The sequence below is a fragment of the Pristis pectinata genome, chromosome 6, assembly GCF_009764475.1.
Source record: "Pristis pectinata isolate sPriPec2 chromosome 6, sPriPec2.1.pri, whole genome shotgun sequence".
In the NCBI taxonomy this organism is placed as follows: domain Eukaryota; kingdom Metazoa; phylum Chordata; class Chondrichthyes; order Rhinopristiformes; family Pristidae; genus Pristis; species Pristis pectinata.
The window spans coordinates 92,988,677-93,012,725 of NC_067410.1; the positions used below are offsets into that span (position 1 = coordinate 92,988,677).

A 24,049-nucleotide genomic window follows, 5' to 3' on the forward strand; every position below is an offset into this window, starting at 1 on the left:
TACTTCTGGAAATAAAAACACCATTGCCTTCTCAGTTCCGAGCTCCAATGAAGTGTCATTGACTGCAAACATGAATATTGTTTCTCTCTCCAAGATGTGACTTGACCTGCTAAGTATCTTTGACATTTTCTACTTCTGTTCCAAAAATTTAGTAAGATTATAGATTGTCAATGTAACATTATGAAGAACAAAAATAAATAATTCAAAGTTCATTGCATAGAGGAATCTGGCATTCTATGCTGCATCATGATCTTATAATAGTGGTGATCCCAGTGCAAAGCTAAAAGATTCAAATTGGTTGAGCAGTCCTTTTTCTTCATCATGTTCCACTCACAAGGCAACTGACATAAAACCTATCGGAGATTAAATGGCCTATCATCTGCAGCTGCTGATAAATGTGCAACCAACACATCAGATTGACAACAAATCTGCACGAACACATACTCAATTGTGATCTTAGCTTCAGCAACAATTGTTGTGGGCAATTTAGCCCATACTGCCTGCTCCATCATGCATTTTAACAACAGAAGGAAATGTAAAAAGGAGAGAAAAATGGTAATAGCTGAAGGAAGGTGAAGTTTCACAATGTTTAGACATGAGTTTGTGAATAACAGATTGTGAACTTCTATTTTTCAAGATGCCTTCCATTTCCCCAAAGGATATTTAAAACTTCATATTACTGTGACAAAAAAGATAAACGGAGCCAAGACTGTCAAGCAATCAGCTGGTTATGTAATGCAAGGTCAAAGTAATACTTTTGAGGAAGGCATGTGTATTGATTGACTTGCATGTACAAATAAACATCATATACTGTGTAGTATTTCATGACATTGAGAGACAAAGTTTCAGCTGGCAAATACAAATGACATGAAAGTGATTGGATAAAAGTGATTGAGATGCATTCCTTTACTGACTGCAGACATTGATGAATGTGCAACCAACACATCAGACTGTCAACAAATTTGCACCAACACAATTGGAAGCTTCATGTGCAGTTGTAATCCAGGCTTCAGCATCAACGTGACAAATAGTTCAGTTTGTGATGGTGAGATATTTCTCAAACATTTATTCTCTCAGATGTGGAAAATAATATTTAACGTGACTTTTATAAATGAGGTGGTTCAGAAATGTATGATGAGTCTCATTAATATTGGATGAACAAAGATATAATTTCGTTCTCTGTGATTCTACAGTGCCGTCATTCATTTACTACTGAATCAATTTTAAAAATCAAGGTAAAATGTTGTATCTTATGGGAGTTAAAATTCTAAATTGTCTTCATGTTATCCTGTGAAATATAAATATTACAACTGCAGTTTAGTAAATTACTGCCATTTCACCAAACTGTACGGAAACTTCAAAGTACTCTGTTGCCAATGGTGAACGTGGCGAACAGTGGCACAAACTCAGTTCATAATAGTTTATATTGTCAGGGAAATATAGTTGAGAAACATTGCTCCATGCACTGTGTTGCCACTGTACAGGGCATCCTGAAATCTATTGCAGATCAGAATATTAATTGAGAAAGTTTCTGTTCACAAAGGGAAGTGTTAAGCAAATATTTGATATGTCATGCACTTTTTTTCCTCCAGACATTGATGAATGTGCAACCAACACATCGAACTGTCAACAAATCTGCATCAACACAATTGGAAGCTTCGTGTGCAGTTGTAACCCTGGCTTCAGCAGAAACGTGAACAAACCTTCAGTTTGTGATGGTGAGATATTTCCATATTTCCAAAACATTTTTTTTCTCAGATTTGTAAAATACAATTTAATGTGTCTTTTGAAATTGAGGTGGTCCAGAAATGAATTTAGTCACATTAATATTCGATGAAAAAGGATACTTATTTCACTGTGATTCTAAAGTGTAGTTATTAATTTTTAACTGAATTAATTTTAAACAACAGGGTCAAATTTTGTATCTTATGGTAGCTGAAATTCTAAATTCGCTTCATGTTATCCTGTGAAATATAAAGATTTTAACTGCAGTTTAGTATAATACTGCAATTTCACCAAACGGTGTGGAAATTTCAAAGTACTCTGTTGCCAATGGTCAATGTGACAAACAGTGGCACAAACTCAGTTCGTAATGGCTTTTATTGTCAGCGAAATGTATTTGAGAAGCACTGCTCCATACACTGTGTTGCCACTGTACAGTGCATCCTGAAATCTATTGTCGATCAGAATATTAATTGTGGAAGTTGCTGTTGGCAAAGGCAAATGCTAAGCAAGTGTTTGATATGTCATTCACTTCTTTTCCTCCAGACATTGATGAATGTGCAACCAACACATCGAACTGTCAACAAATCTGCACCAACACAATTGGAAGCTTCCTGTGCAGTTGTAAACCAGGCTTCAGCAGAAACGTGAACAACCCTTCAATTTGTGATGGTAGTAATTTTCAAACTCATTATTTCTCACAGAGTGCAAAGAATATTAAATGTGGCAATTGGGCTACATAGATTATTGTGCCCTGTGAACCAATTGAATTCAGTCACCTTAATAATGAATGAAAAAGAATATCAGTTCATTCTCAGTGAGTCTGCAATATAGAGATCGTTCTAGAGCAGAAAGAATATTAATAAATGGAGGTAAATGATAATATCTGAAGGAAGGTAAATTTCCACAATTTTCATTGCTGAGTCAGTGGATTCCAAATCGTGGATTTCCATTTTTCAATATTGCTTGAATTTCACAAAAGACTTTTACTAACATGTAAGTACTGTGACGTCAATGATTAACGTAGCCAAGAGTGTCATGCGCTCAACTGTTTATGTTATGCAATTTCAAAGTAATATTTTTGAGGTAGGCAGGTGTATTGTCTTGCACCTATTAAGGCACATGATATTTTCTGTACTATTTCATGATATTTGCAGACAAAGTTTCAGCCGGCAAAATAGAAATGGCATAAATGTGATTGTATAAAAGCTATTGAGATGTTGTTCCATTATTCACTGCAGACATCGATGAGTGTGCAACCAACACATCAAACTGTCAACAAATCTGCACCAACAGAATTGGAAACTTCATGTGCAGTTGTAATCCAGGCTTCAGCATCAACGTGACCAATAGTTCAGTTTGTGATGGTGAGATGTTTCTCATTTATTCTCGTGTGTTTGGACAGTGAAATTTAATGTGTCTTTTGAAATTAAGGTGATCCAGAAATGAATTTAGTCACATTAATATTGGATGATAAAGGATATTTCTTTCTCTGTGATACTGTAATGTATTTATTAATTTAGTGCTGAATTAATTTTAAACATCAGGGTAAAATGTTGTATCTTATGGTAGTTAAAATACTAAATTCTCTTCATGTTATTCTTTGAAATATAAATATCATAACTGTAGTTTAGCACATTACTGCCATTTCACCAAACAGTATGGAAACTTCAAAGTACTCTGTTGCCAATGGTCAGTGTCGCGAACAGTAGCACAAACTAAGTTCGTAATGGTTTTTATTGTCAGGGAAATGTATTTGAGAAGCACTGCTCCATACACTGTGTTGCCACTGTACAGGACATCCTGAAATCTATTGTAGATCAGAATATAAATTGAGAAAGTTCCTGTTGGCAAAGGCAAATGCTTAGCAAGTGTTTGATATGTCATGCACTTCTTTTTCTCCAGACATTGATGAATGTGCAACCAACACATCGAACTGTCAACAAATCTGCACCAACACAATTGGTAGCTTCGTGTGCAGATGTAACCCTGGCTTCAGCAGCAATTTGAACAACGCTTCAATTTGTGATGGTAGTAATTTGCAAATTCATTGTTTCTCACAGAGTGCAAAGAATATTAAATGTGGCAATTGGGCCACATAGATTATTGTGCCCTGTGAACCAATTGAATTCAGTCACCGTAATAATGAATGAAAAAGAGTATCAGTTCATTCTCAGTGAGTCTGCAATATAGAGATGATCCCAGAGCAGAAAGAATATTAAGAAACAGATGTATATGTTAATATCTGAAGGAAGGTAAATTTCCACAATTTCTAGTACTGAATCAGTGAATTCCAAATCGTGCATTTCCATTTTTCAATATTGCTTGAAACATGTAAGTACTAACATAGAAACATAGAAAACCTACAGCACAATCCAGGCCCTTCGGCCCACAAAGCTGTGCCAAACACGACCCTACCTTAGAAATTACCAGGCTTACCCATAGCCCTCTCTTTTTCTCAGATCCATGTACCTATCCATAAGTCTCTTAAAAGACCCTATTGTATCTGCTTCCACCACCATTGCCGGCAGCCCATTCCACGCACTCACCACGCTCTGAGCAAAAAACTTACCCCTGACATCTCCTCTATACCTACTCCCCAGCACCTTAAACCTGTGTCCTCTTGTGGCAACCATTTCAGCCCTGGGAAAAAGCCTCTGACTATCCACACGATCAATGCCTCTCATCATCTTATGCACCTCTGTCAGGTCCCCCCTCATACTCCGTCGCTCCAAGGAGAAAAGGCTGAGTTCACTCAACCAGTTTTCATAAGGCATGCTCCCCAATCCAGGCAACATCCTTGTAAATCTCCTCTGCACCCTCTCTGTGGCTTCCACATCCTTCCTGTAGTGAGGCGACCAGAACTGAGCACAGTACTCCAAGTGGGGTTTGACCAGGGTCCTATATAGCTGCAGTATTACCTCTCAGCTCCTAAATTCAATTCCACGATTGATGAAGGACAATACACTGTATGCCTTCTTAACCACAGAGCCAACCTGTGCAGCTGCTTTGAGCGTCCTATGGACTCGGACCCCAAGATCCCTCTGATCCTCCACACTTGTCAGTGTGGAGGATCAGAGTCTTACTATTACTATTATTAGTCTTACTATTATTACTATATTCTGCCATCATATTTGACCTACAAAAATAACCATTTCACACTTATCTGGGTTGCACTCTATCTGCCACTTTTCAGCCCAGTTTTGCATCCTATCTATGTCCCGCTGTAATCTCTGACAGCCCTCCACACTATCCACAACACCTCCAACCTTTGTGTCACCTGCAGACTTACTAATCCATCTCTCCACTTCCTCATCCAGGTCATTTATAAAAATCACAAAGAATAAGGGTCCCAGAACAGATCCCTGAGGCACACCAATGGTCACTGACCTCAATGCAGAATATGACCTGCCAACAACAACTCCTTGCCTTCTGTGGGCCAGCCAGTTCTGGATCCACAAAGCAATGTCCCCTTGAATCCCATGCCTCCTTATTTTCTCAATAAGCCTTGCATGGGGTACCTTATCAAATGCCTTGTTGAAATCCGTATGCACTACATCTACTGCTCTTCCTTCATCAATGTGTTTAGTCCCATCCTTAAAAAAATCAATCAGGCTCGTAAGGCAGGACCTGCCCTTAACAAAGCCATGCTGACAATTCCTAATCATATTAACCTCTCCAAATGTTCATAAATCCGGCCTCTCAGGTTCTTCTCCATAAACTTACCAACCACTGAAGTAAGACTCGCTGGTCTATAATTTCCTGGGCTATCTCTACTCCCTTTCTTGAATATAAGGAACAACATCCACAACCATCCAGTCCTCCAGAACCTCTCCCTTCCCCATTAATGATGCAAAGATCATTACCAGAGACTCAGCAATCTCCTCCCTTGCCTCCCACAGTAGCCTGGGGTACATCTCATCCGGTCCCGACGACTTATCCAACTTGATGCTTTCCAAAAGCTCCAGCACATCCTCTTTCTGAATATCTACATGGTCAAGCTCTTCAGTCTGCTGCAAGTCATCACTACAATCACCAAGATCTTTTTCCAATAGTGAATACTGAAGTAAAGTATCCATTAAGAACCTCTGCTATTTCTTCCGGATCCATACACACTTTCCCACTGTTACACTTGATAGGTCCTATTCTTTGATGGTCAACGAACAACGTAGCCAAGAGTGTCATGCACTCATCTGGTTATGTTATGCAATTTCAAAGTAATACTTTTGAGTTAGGCAGGTGTATTCTCTTGCACCTGTTAAGGCACATCAAATTTTCTGTACTATTTCATGATATTTGCAGACAAAGCTTCAATCCGGCAAATGCAAATGACATAAAAGTGATTGGATAAAAGTGATTGAGATGTCGTTCCATTATTCACTGCAGACATCGATGAATGCGCAACCAACACATCGAACTGTCAACAAATTTGCACCAATACAATTGGAAGATTCATGTGCAGTTGTAATCCAGGCTTCAGCATCAACGTGAACAATACTTCAGTTTGTAATGGTGAGATGTTTCTCAAACATTTATTTTCTCAGATTTGGAAAATGAAATTTCATGTGTCTTTTGAAATTGAGGTGGTTCAGAAATGAATTTAGTCACATTAATATTCGATGAAAAAGCATATTTCTTGCACTGTGATACTATAGTGTAGTTATTAATTTACAACTGAATTAATTTTAAACATCAGGGTAAAATGTTGTATCCTATGGTAGTTGAAATTCTAAATTCTCTTCATGTTATCCTGTGAAATATGAAGATTTTAACTGCAGTTTAGTATAATACTGCCATTTCACCAAACGGTGTGGAAATTTCAAAGTACTATGTTGCCAATGGTCAATGTCGCGAAAAATGTCGTAATTTGCAAACTCACTGTTTCTCACAGAGTGCAAAGAATATTAAATGTGGCAATTGGGCCACATAGATTATTGTGCCCTATGAACCAAATGAATTCAGTCACCTTAACAATGAATTCAAAATATCTGTTCATTCTCAGTGAGTCTCCAATATAGAGATGTTTCTGCAACAGTAAGAATATTAAGAAACAGAGGTAAATGTTAATATCCGAAGGAAGGAAAATTTCCACAATTTCTATTGCTGAATCAGTGATTTTCATATCATGAATTTCCATTTTTCAATATTGCTTGAATTTCACAAAAGGCATTTTATAACATATAAGTACCGTGGTATCAATGATCAATGTAGCCGAGTGTCATGCACTCATCTGGTTATGTTATGCAATCTGAAAGTAATATTTTTGAGCTAGGCAGGTGTATTGTCTTGCACCTGTTGAGGCACATCATATTCTCTGTACTATTTCATGATATTTGCAGACAAAGTTTCAGCCGGCAAAATAGAAATGACATAAAAGTGATTGGATAAAAGTGATTGAGATTTCGTTCCATTATTCACTGCAGACATCGATGAATGTGCAACCAATACATCAAACTGTCAACAAATCTGCACCAACACAATTGGAAGCTTCATGTGCAGTTGTAATCCAGGCTTCAGCATCAATATGAACAATCCTTCAGTTTGTGATGGTGAGATGTTTCCTATTTATTTTCTCAGACTTGGGAAATGAAATTTAATGTGTCTTTTGAAATGGCTGTGAACCGGTAATGAATTTTAGTCACATTAATATTGGATGTAAAAGGATATCTTTTCTTTCTCTGTGATATTGCAGTAAAGTCACTAATCTACGACAATTTAGTTTTTAAAATCAAGGTAAAATATCCTACCTGATGGTATTTAAACTTCTAAAATCTCTTCATGTTATCCTGTGAAATACAAATATCATAGTTGCAGTTCATAATAATTCTGCCATTTCACCAAAGTGTATGTAAACTTCAAAGCACTCTGGTCAATGATGAATTTCGCGAAGAGTGGCACATACTTTGTTGGGAATGGTCCTAATCTCAGGGAAATATTTTTGAGAAACACTGCTCCATACCCTGTGTTGACACTATACAGTGCATCCTGCAATCTCGTAGATCAGAACGTTAATTGACAGAGTTTCTCTTGGCAAAGGCAAATGCTAAGCAAGTGTTTGATATGTCATGCACTCCTTTTCCTGCAGACATCGATGAATGTGACACCACCACATCAAACTGTCAACAAGTCTGCACCAACACAATCGGAAGCTTCATGTGCAGTTGTAATCCAGGCTTCAGCATCAACTCGTCCAATACTTCGCGTTGTGACGGTGGGATATTTTCCAAACATATATTTTCTCAGATTTTGGAAATAATATTTAATGCGGTAGTTTGTAATGGATTTGAATACTGAGGTGGTCCAGAAATGAATTTTAGTCACCTTAATATTGGATGAAAAGTGATTCATTTCTTTCTCTGTGATACCTCTTAATAGTGATATGTTGCCACAGAAATATTCATTAAAATCATGTTAAGATGTCATATCTTATGACAGTTAAACTTCTAATATCTATTCATGTTATCCTGTGAAATATTAATCTTATACCAGCAGTATATAATAATTGTGCCACTTCACCAAAGGGTATGTAAACTTCAAAATACCTTAATGCCAATAATCAATGTTGTGAAGAGTGGCACACGTTCAGTTGGTAATGTGTAATGTCAGGGAAATATTGATGAGAATCACTGCTCCATACACAGTGTTGCCACTGTACAGTGCATCCTGAAATCTATTGTGGATCAGAACATCAATTGACAGAGTTTCTGTTGACAAAGGCAAATGCTAAGCAAGTGTTTGATATGTCATTCACTCCTTTTCCTCCAGACATTGATGAATGTGCAACTGACACATCAAAATGTCAACAAATCTGCACCAACACGATTGGAAGCTTCATCTGCAGTTGTAATCCAGGCTTCAACATCAATGTGTCCAATACTTCGCTTTGTGATGGTGGGATGTTTTACAAACTCATGTTTTCTCAGATTTGAGAAATAACATTTAACGCAGCAGCTCTGTCTTTTAAAAATGAGATGTTCCCGAAATCTCAAAAAATTTTAGTCACCTTAAAATTGAATGAAATTGGATATCATTTCTTTTTTCTGTGATACATCACAGCAGTGAAATGTTACCACAGAATTAATTATTAAAATCAATGTAAAATCTCATATCTTATGGTTGTTAAACTTCTAAAATCTCTTGAAGAAAAAAACAAGATGCTGGAGGAACTCAGCAGATTAGGCAGCATCCATGGAGAAAAACAGTCAACGTTTCGGGTCAGAACCCTTCTTCAAGACTTAAGATAGGAAAAGGGGAAGCCCAATATATAGGGGGAAAACAAAGCAGTGATAGCTGGACAAAAGAGGGGAGGCGCGGTGGGTACAAGGTGTTGATATTTAGATACAGCTAAGATAGTGATAAGCAGATGTGGGGGAGGAGGGGAGAGCAGATCCACCAGGGGATGGGTCCAAACTTTGAGGCAGGTGCCTAAAGGGGGAGGGGAGGAGGGAAAAAAGGCGGGAGGAGAAAAAGGAGAGATAGGCTAGGAAAGGAAAAAAAAAACTAAAAGAGGCATGGTGGGGGATTGGAGGGGGTTGGTTTACTTAAAGTGGGAGAATTCGATGTTCATGCCATTAGGCTGTAAGGTCCCAATCAGGGTAAATTGTTGAATGTTTAGCAAGTAAATCTTCCACAATTTCTTCACATTACCCTGTGAAATCTGGTAATTAAACCTGCATTTTTCAATATTTTGACCATTTCACCATAGGGTATGAAAACTTGATAGTACTGTGATGCCAATGATCAAAATTAGCAATGACTGGCACAAACTCAGCTGGTAATGTATTGTAATGTCAAAGCAATATTTTTAGGAAACACAGCTCCATACACCATGTTGCCTCTGGACAGTGACATCCTGCAGTCTTTTGTAGATCAAAATATTAATTGACAGACGTTCAGTTGGGAAAGGCAAGTGTTCTTTGACCTCCCAACCTTCATCCCCAACCCCCCCCCACCCCCCACACCCCCCCCCCCACACACACACACACACACACACACACACACACACACACACACACACACACACACTCACTCCCTTGGCTTTATGTCACTTCCATGGCAAGCTTTGTTGCTGCACTGCAATTGGCAGGGATTTTATAAGAGCTGACACACTATCAGTTGGCAATGACACAGCAGCTGCGAGCTCTGAATTGACATCCTGCAGAGATTCTGTTTTAGCGCATGAACTGGAGTGCTAAATGCCATAGCAACATTCTTCATTTATTTTTGGTCAATTTTGTGTATTTTTGGGGGAAATGGAAGATATTAGCAACACCTACAGCACACATTTCGTGCACCAAGATGGTGAACTCCAGTTTCTCAGGTTATACATTCTGCGATAGGAATATTATATTGCAGAATTTAGTAATGCCTTTGTCATGTCATTAAGGAGGTCGAAAGTTTTGACTATATCATAACCTTTCTAAAAAAAACTAGAGCTTGTAGTTCCTGAGTTTCAACTTCTCAATGAACTTGTCATATGCATATTGTCTTGAAAGTTCTATATTGATAAGGTTATGTGAAGAAAATAATAACCAATAGTAATCATTTGGTATCTGGTTTTGCCTTGCTGAGTGGCAGTGATCATGGGGCTGGTCTGTCCTTTCAGAGTAACCTAAGCAAATAAATGGAGTGCATTTTGAACTCGGTACAGAGAACAACTACAATTCACCAGTGGTAAATCAAGGGAATGCTTACTGTGATCAGTAGGCTGTCAATCAGGTGGGCTGCTTGGTACTGGATGATGTTGACTTTATTGAAAGTTGTTGCAGCACTCATCCAGACAAGTGGAAAGAAGACAGGATGGCATCCTCAAACCCATGGATTCCATACATGATAAATTAGGAGGAGAGTCAGTGGTTTGGGAATGGGAGGTGGTTGAGTGGCCAAGAATTGGAAGTAGGGTTGGCAGGTGATGATCAGAACTGAGGGTCAGTGCCTGATGATCAGAAGATATGCCAGCAGCCACGGGTCTGGAGCAGAGGGTTGAGGCGAGGATTTCTTCAGGAGTTTCGTGGTTGTAGGGGATAATTGCAGGTGGTGGCTGTCAGATTGGTAGCCGTAGGTGGGAGTGGGGGTTGTGATCAGATGGTAATTGATAGATCAGTAGATGGCAGGCAGCATCAGTAGATTGGTTGTAGGATGGTTCAGCTGAGGGTCATAAGTTTCAGGGGCATAGGTGTGGAGATCCAAAAGAGATCCAAGGAAGAACCTACCTGAGACAAAGTCAGTTTATAGTCCACTAACTCATGAAAATTTTTTGTGTCCTTGTGCATTTGAGTTATTTCAAATTCTGATAAAATGCTGATGGCAAATCACTGAATTGATAGAAATATCAAGAAATCTTAACATCGTATAGCCTGATCCCAAGGTAACTAATTAACGAGTTTCATTTCCAGATATCGATGAATGCGCAAACAGATCAACTTGTCAACAAAATTGCAAAAATACAATTGGAAGTTTTGAATGCAGCTGTGATGATTTCTTCAGCATCAACAAAGACAATTCATCGTGTGATGGTAAAGTTTATTTGCATATTTCCAATTAAATAAGAAATGTAATTTGTTGCACATTCTAGCTATACAAATAGCATCCAAGTTAACGTTGCAGCTTTAATGTTTGACTGTGAAATTTCTGTAGTGATTTTAATGCAGCCATTTGATACGCCTTCATTCAAGGCATGAATGAATTGAGAAAAAAATTATTAAATCACTGTTAATAGCGTAAATATGCCATTTTACCCAAGCACACCAGCATTCATGTGCTCGGGTAAATTGGCATACGACTGACATGACTACTGAATTTGTTCATCTTGACAGTTCACAGCATTGGATTTATTTTCTGCAGGAATATCATTATTTCAGTTGCAAATAATGCAGCTAAAGCCTGGAAATGTGTGTGAATGTAGCCAAGGCAGAATTGATGAGGTTCACCTCAGTACAGTGTGAAATTGGAAAGAACCTCTTGAATCTGCTCATGCATTAAACACAGAAATCTGGAAGTTGCTTACATATATGATATCTTCATATTGTATACTTGCGGCTGCATTAAGACAGAATCTGTCATTGATGGTGTCATCTTGAGATAACACAATAGATCTATGCCACTGCCTCTCATCAGAAGCATGTAATCAGTCCTTTTAATACATTCCAGCACATTAATGGACTGTAAGACTTGAAGTCCTTTTCTACACAGAAGCACAATGGCAAATGTTTGAGCTCATAATACAACAGTCAAACATTTTATAGTTTCTGCTTGAAGTGCAATGAGGGTTGACACATCTATTGGGTGCTGCATGACAGAATCAGAGTCAGGTTTATTATCACTGTCTTATATCATGTGAAATTTGTTGTTTTACAGCAGCAGTACAGAGCAAAGACATAAAAAATTATGAATGACAAAATAAGTAAATAGTGCATGAAAAAAAGAACAATGAGATAGTGTTCATGGGTTCATGGACCATTCAGAAATCTGATGGCGGAGGAGAAGAAGCTGCTGCTGAATCGTTGAATGTGCGTCTTCAGGCTCCTGTGCCTTATCCCTGATGGTAGTAATGAGAAGAGGGCTTGTCTCAGATGGTGAGGGTCCTTAATGGTGGATGCCACCTCCTTGAGGCACTGCCTCTTGAAGTTGTCCTCGATGGTGGGGAGGGTTGTGCCCGTGATGGAGTTGGTTGAGTCAGCAACCCTCTGCAGCCTCTTGCAATCTTGTGCATTGGAGTGTCCATACCAGGCAGTGATGCAACCAGTCAGAATGCTCTCCACTGTACAGCTATAGAAATTTGCAAGAGTCTTTGGTGACATACCAAATCTCCATAAGACCATAAGACATAGGAGTAGAATTAGGCCATTCGGCCTATCGAGTCTGTTCCTCCATTTGATCATTGCTTATTTATTTTTCCCTCTCAACCCCATTCTCCTGCCTTCTCCCTGTAATCTTTGATGCCCTTATTAATCAAGAACCTATCAACCTCTGCTTTAAATATACTCAATGACTCCACAGCAGTCTGCAGCAATGAATTGCACAGATTCACCACCCTCTGGCTAAAGAAATTCCTCCTCATCTCTGTTCTAAACAGACGTCCTTCTATTCTGAGCCCGTGCCCTCTGGTCCTAGACTCTTCCACTACTGGAAACATCCTCCCTACGTCCACTCTATCCAGGCCTTTCAATATTCGGTAGGTTTCATGAGATCCCCCCTCAGCATTCTAAATTCCAGTGAGTACAGGCCCAGAGCTATCAAGCGCTCCTCATACGTTAACCCTTTCATTCCCATGGTCATTCTTGTAAACCTCCTTTGGACTCTCTCCAATGTCAGCACATCCTTCCTTAAATATGGGGCCCAAAACTGCTCACTATACTCCAAACGTGGTCTGACCAATGCCTTATAAAGCCTCACCATTACATCCTTGCTTTTATATTCTCGTCCTCTCAAAATGAATGCTAACATTGCATTTGCCTTCCTTACTACCGACTCAACCCGGAAGTTAACCTTTAGGGAATCCTGCACTAGGACTCCCAAATCCCTTTGCACCTCCGATTTCTGAATTCACTCCCCGTTTAGAAAAGAGTCCACGCCTTTATTCCTTCTACCAAAGTGCATGACTGTACACTTCCCTACGCTGTATTCCATCTGCCACTACTTTGCCCATTCTCCCAACCTGTCCAAGTCCTGCAGACTCCCTGCTTCCTCAACACTCCCTGCCCCTCAACCTATCTTTGTATCAACTGCAAAACTGGCCACAAAGCCGTCAATTCCATCATCCAGATCAGGAACACCACTAGTCACCGGCATCCAAACAGAAAAGGCCCCCTTTATTCCCACTCTTTGCCTTCTGCCAGTCAGCCAATCTTCTATCCATGTTAGTACCTTACATGTAATAATATCTTGTTTAGCAGCCTCATGTGCGGCACATTGCCAAAGGCCTTCTGAAAATCCAAGTAAACAACATCCACTGACTCTCCTTTGTCCATCCTGCCTGTTACTTCTTCAAAGAATTCCAACAGATTTGTCAGGGAAGATTTCCTCTTAAGGAAACCATGCTGTCTTTGGCATATTTTATCACGTGCTTCCAAGTATCCTGAAATCTCAACCTTAGTAATGGACTCTAACATCATACCAACCGCTGAAGTCAGGCTAACTGGCCTATAATTTCCTGTCTTTTGCCTTCTCTCCCTACTAAAAGAGTGGAGTGACATTTGTGATTTTCCAGTCCTCTGGAACCATTCCTGAATTTGGTGATTCTGAAAGATCACTACTAATGCCTCCACAATCTCTTCAGCTACCTCTTCCAGAACCCTGGGGTGTAGTCCATCTGGTCCAGGTGACTTATCCACTTCAGACCTTCAGCTTCCCAAGCACCTTCTCCTTAGTAATAGTGACAATACTCATGTCTGCCCCTTGACTCTCGAATTTCTGGCATGCTGCAGTGAAGACTGACACAAAATACTTATTCAGTTCGTCCGCTATTTCTTTGCTCCCCACTCTACCTCTCCAGCATCATTTTCCAGCGGTCTGATGTCGGCTCTTGCCTCTCTTTGACTCTTTATATAACTGAGAAAACTTCTGGTATCCCCTTTTATATTATTGGCTAGCTTACTTTCATATTTCATCTTTTCTCCCCTTATTGCTTTTTTAGTTGCTTTCTGTTGGATTTTAAAAGCTTCCCAATCATCTAGCTTCCCACTGAATTTTTGCAATATTGTATGCCCTCTCTTTTGCTTTGCTGCTGTCTTTGACTGTCAGCCATAGTTGCTTCATCCTCCCTTTCAAATGCTTCTTCTTCTTTGGGATGAACTGATCCTGTGTCTTCTGAATTACTCACAGAAACTCCTGCCATTGCTGCTCTACTGTCATCCCTGCTGGGGACCATTCCAATCAACCTTGGCCAGCTCCTCTCTCGTGCCTCTGTGGTTACCTTTACTCAAATGTAATACTGATACATCCGATTTTAGCTTCTCTCTCTCAAACTGCAGGGTGAATTTTATCATATTATGATCACTGCCTGCTATAGGTTCCTTTACCTCATCAAACCTGGTTCATTGCACAACATCAAATCCAGAATTGCCTTTTCCCTAGTGGGCTTGACCACAAGCTGCTCTAAAAAGCCATCTCACAGGCATTCTACTAATTCCTTCTCTTGGGATCCAGTACCAACCTGATTTTCCCAATCTACCTGCATATTGAAATCCCCCTTGACCATTGTAACATTGCCCTTTTTACATGCCTTTAACCACGCATTTAACTCTCTGATCTTATTGACCCTGTGCCAATTTGTATGTGGCTCAGGTAGCAAATTCAGAGGTTATTACCTTTTTTGGTTCTGGTTTTTAATTTAGTCCCTAGCTGCTCGAATTCCATCAGCAGAACCTCTTTCCTTGTTCTACCTACATCATTGGTACCTACATGGACCACAACAACTGGATCCTTCCCCTCCCATTCCAAATTCCTCTGCAGGTCAGATGAGATGTCCCGAGCCCAGGCACCAGGCAGGCAACACAGCCTTTGGAGTCTCTCAATCCTCGGGACAGAGAATTGTGTCTATTCCCCTGATTATACTATCCCCAATCACACCTACATGTTTCTTCTCTCCCCCCTCTTGAATGGCTCCCTGAACAGCAGTGCCACATTTCGGTTGCTCATCCTTCATACAGTCCCCATTCTCATCCACACAGTGAGCAAGAATCTCAGACCTGTTGGACAAGCTCAATGGCTGAGGCTCCTCCAGCACTACCTCTTGGAACCCGCTACCTGCCTCTCTCACAGTCACACCCTCTTGTCCATGACCACAGACCGAATTTGAAGTAGTTAATCTAATGGGTGTGACTGTCTCCTGAAACACAGCATCCAGGGAACTCTCTCCCTCACTGATGCATCGAAGTGTTTGAAGCTCAGATTCCAGGACATCAACTTTGAGCCTGAGTTCCTCGAGCAAACAACACTAGCTGCAGATGTGGTAACATGGAACCACAATGTGGTCCACCAGCTCCCACATCTTGCAACTACAACACATCACCTGATCCTGTATCTCTGCTTTATTTAATTAGTTGTAATTTGGTGTCCGTTTATTTAACTACTATATAAAAAAAACCTTACCTGTCCTTATCTGCTACTCACCTGTGCCTCCTTGCCAAAGCCTCTTGACCCAAAGCCTCAGATTCCCATTCCTACACTGGTCCACTCACACAATGGCTGCTCAAAAAAAAATCTCCTCAAACTCCTAATAAACTAGAGCCGCTTATGTGCCTTCGTGTTTGCATCGATGTGTTGGGCCCCGAACAGATCCTTGGATATGTTGCCGCCCAAGCACTTGAAGCTGCTCACCCTTTCCACGCTGACCCCTCAATGAAGACTGGTGTGTGCTCTCCTGACCACCTCTTCTTGAAGTCCACAATCAATTCCTTGGTCTTGTTGATGTTGAGTGCGAGGTTGTTGTTATGACACCACTCAACCAGCTGATCCATCTCACTCCTGTATGCCTCCTCATTGCCATCTGAGTGTCATCGGTGGTGTCATCTGCAAATTTATAAATGGTGTTTGAGCTGCGCTTAGCCACACAGCCATGAGTGTAGAGAGAGTAGAGCAGTGAGCTAAGCATGCGTCCTTGAGGTGCTGCTGAGTCTGCAAGTGTTGAAGTGAAGCTGTCTACAAAGGATGGTCTGCAGAATGTCATTCCAAGCTACCTCCAAGATTGGATTTGAATTTATCCAGCTTCTAAGTATTTCATGCACATTTTCTGGTACTTCTGCCAATACCAATTATGTATCTTGACCCACCGTATTTAGATCTAGTCTCTAATGTAACCTTTATATTACACAAAGTGATGATATCTGAGCTGAGGACTGTGCAGATCAGATCAATAAACAGGGTGTCTTTTTTATTGCTTCCATGCTGCAAAACCACAGGCTAGGTGGGAGTTCTATCTGAATGCAGAGAAACGCAGGGGAAGGTTTGCAATGGGGAATGGGGCTTGGGGAGGCAAGGGGTGGTGTGTAGAGCTGTGTCAGAGGATGCAATTAAGAGGAGAGTGATTTCATCATTAGTTCAATGATTATGAACTATGCAGATTGTAGGAACAGGAATACCATTGTCTCTGCACTGCCACTGGTCACAGATTCTTTGATAGTCATTCCATAATGGGCAGTGCTCTATCCTCCTGACCAACGCTGTATTTGTCCACTGTACCTTTGTTCCAGCTAATGCCAATTGTTTTCTGCTTGGCTAGTAACTGAGAGGGAAGTGCGTTGATGAGTGTTTTCTAATATCTTGGGCCATTGTGTATGATGTGGTTGAACAGCTGGCGCTGTTTTGAAGCTGTAGGATAAGAATGTGAGGTTTGGAGTAAAGGTAGGTGTTTGAATGTTGAGACCCAGCTGATTAATGGGGATGTAGTACATGGATCCACATTGAGTCAATTAATATAATTTTTGGGTGATACCATTTGATGATGTTTTCAAATTCTCGATCAGTTGACATCAGCAAACAATCACAACACTGCATCCAACTCCTTGGAGTTTTACTCTTCACATTCACCTCCTCCCACTTTTTCATTGTCCCTGGGAGTATTTATGACATTTTGTGGTTGGAGGACCTCTGTCTTTCTCTCCACCTTATCAAGCTAGGTCTCAGAGAGTGCACCACTTTCTCAGTATTGCACTGAGGGTCAGCCTTTTTAGTTCAAGTTTCTGGAGTGGACTTGAACCAAGAATCTGCTGACCCAGAGGTGCAAGTGGTCTACTGGACTCCAGCTAACACATTAAAAAACCAGAGCAAAAAAGTATACATATTATGTTAATATACTGTAAGTAATTTGCTTTCTTTGCCTTTATCGGAACTGGCCAGTTCACCTGTTAAGTTATCCAGCTGTAATATTTACTTAATTTTCCTCTCTTCATTGACACTTCCTGATTTGCTGGACACTTCTAATATTCTCCTTTTGTTTTCACCTCTGCAATAGGTCTAACTTGCATTTCACAACTTTTGCAGGTCCTTTCATTTGTTTTCTCACAAACTCTCTCTAACTGCCCTCTTTATATCGATCAACCACATGGCTTCAAAAACAGCATGTCACTGTGGCAACTCTGCCCTGGCTCTATCAGAAATATTTCCTATGTCCTATCCATCCCTCCTTAATCTCTACCACTTCAAACTTGCACTTTTTCACTTTCCCAGTTCTAATGAAGGGCTTTCAGTCCAAAACATTATCTCTATTTCTCCATTTGCAGATGCTGCCTGACCTGCTGAGTGTTTCCAGCATTATCTGTTTTTACTATAGATTTCCAGCATCTGTAGGTTTTTTTTTGATTTTCAGTTACTGTACATATCTAATGCCTGTGTTGGAGATTGCTGTTTCTTGGAGATATTTTATAAAGTAATATGTATGTTTAAATTAAGGCACCTGTAAACAGATCAGTGTTAGCTGCCAAGTACAATGTAATGATATACTCAATTCAGTGATTAAATTTTGCCAGTATTCCTCCCACTGGCCAGAACCACAACCATCTTTTGAAGCACAATATGATCACCATCCATATAGTGCGTAGAAGCTGTGTTTCAAGGTCTTCAAGAACACCCAGAGAAAATGAATGCAAAACATTACAACAGCTTAAGTATTCTGGGCACCACACTTTTGGAAGGATGCCAAGCACTTACAGGATACAAAGGAAATGAAATCAGTAATGCAGGATTTATGTTGGGAAACTAAAGAAGCTTTATTATTCTCATAAAAGGAGATATTCAGAATTATGAAGGGTTTTAAAGAAAACAAATTATGATAAAAGAGGTGAGAGGAGGACAAAGTTTTAATGCAACTTTTTATGATCTGGAATATACTGAGTGAAATTGTGATGGAAGCAAATTCAATGGTAATTTATAATAGGAGTTAGATAAATACTTACTTTGCCCAATTTAATAGAATTTAATAGGGGGAAAGTTGGACAAACGGTACTAATTGAACTGTATTTTTAAAGGCCTGACACAGACATTGTTGCTCAAATGATCTCTGTCTATGTTGCATTATTCTATAAACTTAGGATGGGTTATATACCTTTCCAGACTATTATCATGTTCCATTGCAGTATTTGGTCATTTTGTCTAAATATATACTATTTTCCATAATGCGAACATTAGAACATATAAGGAACATCCTACCTGCAGTGGACTTCTGTCTTTAATCACTTCTTCTTTACATTATGTGCAGCACAACGTAAAGTTATCCTAAGATATACAGTCACAAGTGAAGATCTGAATTTGGCTGATCAACAAATAAGAGAGAAAACTATTCAAAACCTTCAATTTGAAGCCCTTCGGGTTCTTCGGATACATGAAAGGTATACTCTGGACAATAATGATTAAATGTGTAAATATATGGTATAAATTGTCACTTCTACAATTAACAGTTGAGTGGCTGTGAAAAAAATCCTTACTCCTTAAACCTGGTTCTAGATTCAGGGAGTAAATGGGATGAATTATAATCTTTGTTGACAATATATTTGTTTAGTAAAGGATAATGATTAAGATGTCACAACTGCCTTTTATTTAAATATAATTTGATATCAATCATCACAAAAAGATTGATATAGCATAGAAGACTTCCATTAGATTGGAGTATCACATTTGCTGATTATCAGTCCAATACAGTATTAGAAACAAATGTCTCCCAAAGTGAGATACACTTCATCCTAACAATATATTGTGATGATACTTCATGACTCACAACTGGTATGAATCATTGTTTTTTTTTCATTTACTACACCCTGCTTCTCTGAACTCAATTAAAATATCTACAGTACAATTTTGTAAAAACTAGCCAAGCAGGCTCAGATATTAATACAATAAAATTACATCTCAATGTTATTAAGAACTAAGCATGCCCTATAGTATACTAATGTAGTAATATTGATTTTATTTTCAGCAGGTAATTAAAAACAGAAGAAGCACAGAATAGAGAAAGATTTTCATCTTCGTGAAATTTCTAATGCATACTATAATACTTGATACCTCAAGCTGAATGGTAGTGTATAATATTTGTTATTCTAAAATAAAAGAATTTGATAGTAAGTTAATTTGGATTCTGTTCCTATCTTCTGCCCATATTCTTCTTATAAAATTACTAATTGATCAATATTTATTGAAATTTTATCACAACAGATGGGTTTACATTTCCCCCATTTAGGTACATGCAACTGATTAAAACTGATTATACCTTTAACTAAAATTAGAGCCCAAATATTTGAAGGCTGCGCCACACAATTTTATTGCAGGTAACCAGAAAGACAAGAACAACCTACGACCATTACAGCTCTTCAACTTAATAAAGTGTTGGCACGTCAATTTTGTTTTCATTAAAACCAATTGGAATTAAATTTAGATGGTTTCTCTAATGGGCATCTGATTGGCAGTTTGCATTCATGCCTGGGCATAATCTATCCACTGAGATTAAACAATACGAATCTAAAGTATTGTTAATTTATTCAGGAATATTGAGAAGTATTTAAGGAACTCTTGCAAAATTCTATCTAATCTGCTGGAGATGCTATGATTGCTGCTGGAATTATGAGCATTTCAAATGTCAACGCCTAATTAAATGCTTCTGAAATTCCAGGCAAATTGTACCTTAAAAGGTATTTTCCATTAAATTGTTATACTTATTCATAAAGGCTGCAATACCAATGATTGGATTGAACTTGATACATTGACATGAAACATTTTGAAATCACATTTCCAGTCTTAGCTATTGACATACATTGCATATTCAACTGCATGATTCAGTCTTCTGCTATGCCCAACTCTGTGCTGTGAGTACTGATGGAACATGATCCCATAATGGATTGGAATAAATTATTATTCCTGAATAGAATAATAAATTGAACATTTTGTACTTGTAAAAAAGGAGTGTGTAGTATCCAGATATTAGTTCTCTGGTGTTTAAAGGTTCTGATGGAGATTGTACAAAATTGTACTAAAATCCTTGAGATTCACTGCCTAAATTAATTACAGCTGGTGGTAGCTTACCTGGAAAACAAAACAGGTATGTCTTGCACAAATGTTGACGTTCCATTGTACCATGATTTCCAAAAGTATTTCACTTCTCTTGAATTCAGTATGTTTCAGGTACTTGGAAGATAATGTCAGTGATCATGCATGGATTGGAGTGAGGGGTTCCAGTGGGGTGTATGGCAGGGGCTTGCAAAAATAAAGAGAAAACAAAAATCAATTGCATGATTAATTTTGTACTGACCACAGTGAATGACAACAGTACAGTACTGGAGGCCTTTAAAAGCCTGCTATATGGCTTCTGTTACATAAGTTTGTTATGTAAAAAAATGATTATAATTGGAATGACTGTATTACAAGATAAATTAAAATTGTAATAAATAATTTTCAATTTGTGAATTTAAATAAAATTATGTAATTTTGTAGCATTGTTTCACTACACAATTTGTTTATTTTGATGACTAGTAGTATCTGTTCCATCCCCATACCTGATTCTGATTCTTCCATTGCTTTCTTACTTTTTGCTCACTTTTAGTTCTCATAACTCTTGCTTTCTCTTTCTTTCTCTGTCTGTTTTAATTGCTGCATCTGTTGCTTGTTCTGTATCTGTTCTTTTTACTGGGTGGTGTGGCTGACAGGACATGGTGTGGTAAGGAAACGAGACAGTGGTAGCTACATACTACATTAAAAATATATCTGGATCTCTAATGTCCTTCAGGAAGGACTTCTGACACCTTTATTTGGACAGACCTACTGTATATGTAACACCAGACAAAATCGATGTAATTGGTTCTAAGTGTCTTCTGAATTGGTTGAGCAATCCATTTACTTGGATCAGAATGATATGTTAAAATACAATAAGAATAAAACAGGATAGATCATCCAGCATAGGCTAAGGCATCAAATTCAAATACAGCAAGGTCCCACAGTCCAGAAACATGTCTAAATTAGGTGAAATGCCCCATAGGCTAATTAAGTAAAACAATGTGCTGGACTCACTGTATATGTTCTCTCCTATCAGCTGGTCAGATTCATCACAGGTGGAGACATAGTGTTACGCTGGTGGGAGAGGGTGGCCTTGGAAATCTTCAACATTGACCCAGGCACGTTGAAGTTTCATGGCATCAGATTTTTATTTACTCATTTTTGCAGGATCTGAACATCGCTAGCAAGGCCAGTATTTATTGCCCATCCCTGATTACATGTTAGATGCTGCAGCCCTCCTGGTGAAGGTACACTCACAATGCCATCGAATAGGGAATTCCAGGAGTGTGATACAGTGACAAAGAAGGAATGATATGAGATTTTCAATTCAGATGATCCACAATTTGGAAGGTATTGGTATTAGTTTATTATTGTTACTTGTACTGAGGTACAGTGAAAAACTTGTCTTGCATACCAGTCGTACAGGTCAATTCATTATACAGTGCAGTTACATTGAGTTAGTACAGAGTGCATTGAGGTAGTACAGAGTGCATTGATATCGTACAGGTAAAAACAATAACAGTACAGAGTAAAGTGTCACAGCTACAGAGAAAGTGCAGTGCAATAAGGTGCAACGTCACAACAAGGTAGATCGTGAGGTCAGAGTCCATCTCTGCAGGCGGTGTTCCAAAATGCCGAAGACCCTTCTGGGTGGAGAGGTTCATGGCTTATGGACAGCTTAGGAGAAACTGCAGAGTTGTGTATTTTATAGATGGTATACACTGCAGTCACTGTGTGCCAGCTGTGGACAGAAAAAAATATTTAGGATGGTAGATAGCATGCCAATCAAGTGGTGTGCTTTATCCTAGTTGGTGTTAAGGTTCTTGAGTGTTGTTGGATCTATACTCATCCAGGCAATAAAGGGCACTCCATTAAGCTCCAGACTTGTTTCCTGAAGATGGTGGAAAGGCTTTGGAGTGTTAGGAGATAATTCACTTACAGTAGGATACCAGTCGCTGGCCTGTTCTTGTATCTGTGGTATTTATTTGGCTGGTCTAACTTAGTTTTTGGTAAATTATGATACCCAGGATGTTGATGGTAATGCTATTCAATATCAGAGCTATGACCATTATGATCAGGACACTGGCAATGCCTGATGACCATCAGCATGTGGAATAATTCTGCAATAATGTTCTGTGCAGGTGCAAATTCTTCCATAATTCTGTACCTGGAACTTAGGAAGATAAGAGATGGTCCACATTGATACAAAAATGTCTATTTTCCACTTGTACTATGTACCTCCTCATCACTTCTTCCAGATTATATTTACCACTTGCTCTGTGACATTTTCCTCAGGTCATTCTGTTATTTTGTGTCCTCTGATTCTCTACCTTTCCCCCATTGGGCACAGTTTTGCTTCAGTCACTTTATTTGTACCCTGGCTGATTTTTGAACTCCATTACCAAACCATTACTAAATTAGGCACGGCAGTGTAGTGGTTAGCGTAATGGTGTTACAACACCAGTGAGCCGGGTTCAATTCCAGATGCTGTCTGTAAGGAGTTTCTACCCTCTTCCCGTGTGCCTGCATTGGTTTCCTCCAAGTGCTCTGGTTTCCTCCCACATTCCAAAGACGTACGGGTTAGGAAGTTGTGGACATGCTATGTTGGCGCTGAAAGCGTGGTGACACTTGCGGGCTGCCCCCAGAACACTCTACGCAAAAGATGCATTTCACTGTGTGTTTCGATGTACATGAGACGAATAAAGATATCTTATCTCAAACCTCCCTGCCATTCAAAAAGTTCCAGTTTAAAATGCACACACCACAGCACATCTGGCTTGCATCACAGAAGTTCACATTATTGCATACCAAGTGGCTCAGTCTTACAGTACTTAAGTTACTCATCCTGCATCAGCCCAACTTCAACATAGTGCAAACCGTAGCACAAGACAAACCACAGCTCTCTGCAGACCACGGCACAACCAAACTGCAGCACCAAGAAACCACAGCCACCCATAGAATAGATACAGGAAAATTTTGCTAACATAAACAGTATGGAATCCAGTTCTATGGAGTATGAAAATTTCAGATGTCAGTGAGTGAGGGGAAGAAGTACAATCCTGGCATTTAATTCTACCTTGTGAGTTAATCTAATAAATAGAGGCATGGAAGGATACCTCAGCCCTGTGGAATGTATAACCTGTGCCTGGTGGGAACTCCAGAACACTTCCTGTATCCTGCAGAAAGTGTTGTAGGCTGAAGGAACTTGAACTCTGTGTTTTGGAGCTTGAGAAGCAGCTACTGTTAATTGTGCTCCATCTGCGAGGTTGAGTGTTTCATCGATTTCATATTTCAGGAGGTGGTTACTCCGCAGCTCATGAAAGTGCAGGCAAAGAGGGACTGTGCGGCTGCC

At 39.3% G+C, this 24,049-nt stretch overlaps 1 protein-coding gene across 9 annotated transcripts in view; it reads left to right on the top strand.

The window, feature by feature from the left end:
- The window catches only part of LOC127571234 (fibulin-1-like), a 149,473-nt gene extending 128,538 nt beyond the window's left edge, over nucleotides 1-20,935 (top strand). The window contains exons 8-18 of one of the 9 annotated variants that reach the window (XM_052017434.1): nucleotides 920-1,045; nucleotides 1,593-1,718; nucleotides 2,269-2,394; nucleotides 2,964-3,089; nucleotides 3,628-3,753; nucleotides 6,109-6,234; nucleotides 7,146-7,271; nucleotides 8,488-8,613; nucleotides 11,118-11,237; nucleotides 18,917-19,046; nucleotides 19,631-20,935. In XM_052017434.1, the coding sequence (XP_051873394.1) occupies nucleotides 920-1,045; nucleotides 1,593-1,718; nucleotides 2,269-2,394; nucleotides 2,964-3,089; nucleotides 3,628-3,753; nucleotides 6,109-6,234; nucleotides 7,146-7,271; nucleotides 8,488-8,613; nucleotides 11,118-11,237; nucleotides 18,917-19,046; nucleotides 19,631-19,637 (1,265 nt within the window). In that variant the 3' untranslated portion in view covers nucleotides 19,638-20,935. The remainder of the gene's footprint in view (nucleotides 1-919; nucleotides 1,046-1,592; nucleotides 1,719-2,268; nucleotides 2,395-2,963; nucleotides 3,090-3,627; nucleotides 3,754-6,108; nucleotides 6,235-7,145; nucleotides 7,272-8,487; nucleotides 8,614-11,117; nucleotides 11,238-18,916; nucleotides 19,047-19,630) is intronic. The other 8 variants (XM_052017431.1, XM_052017433.1, XM_052017435.1 and 5 more) reach the window with 8 other exon arrangements.
- The last annotated feature ends 3,114 nt before the right edge of the window (nucleotides 20,936-24,049 follow it).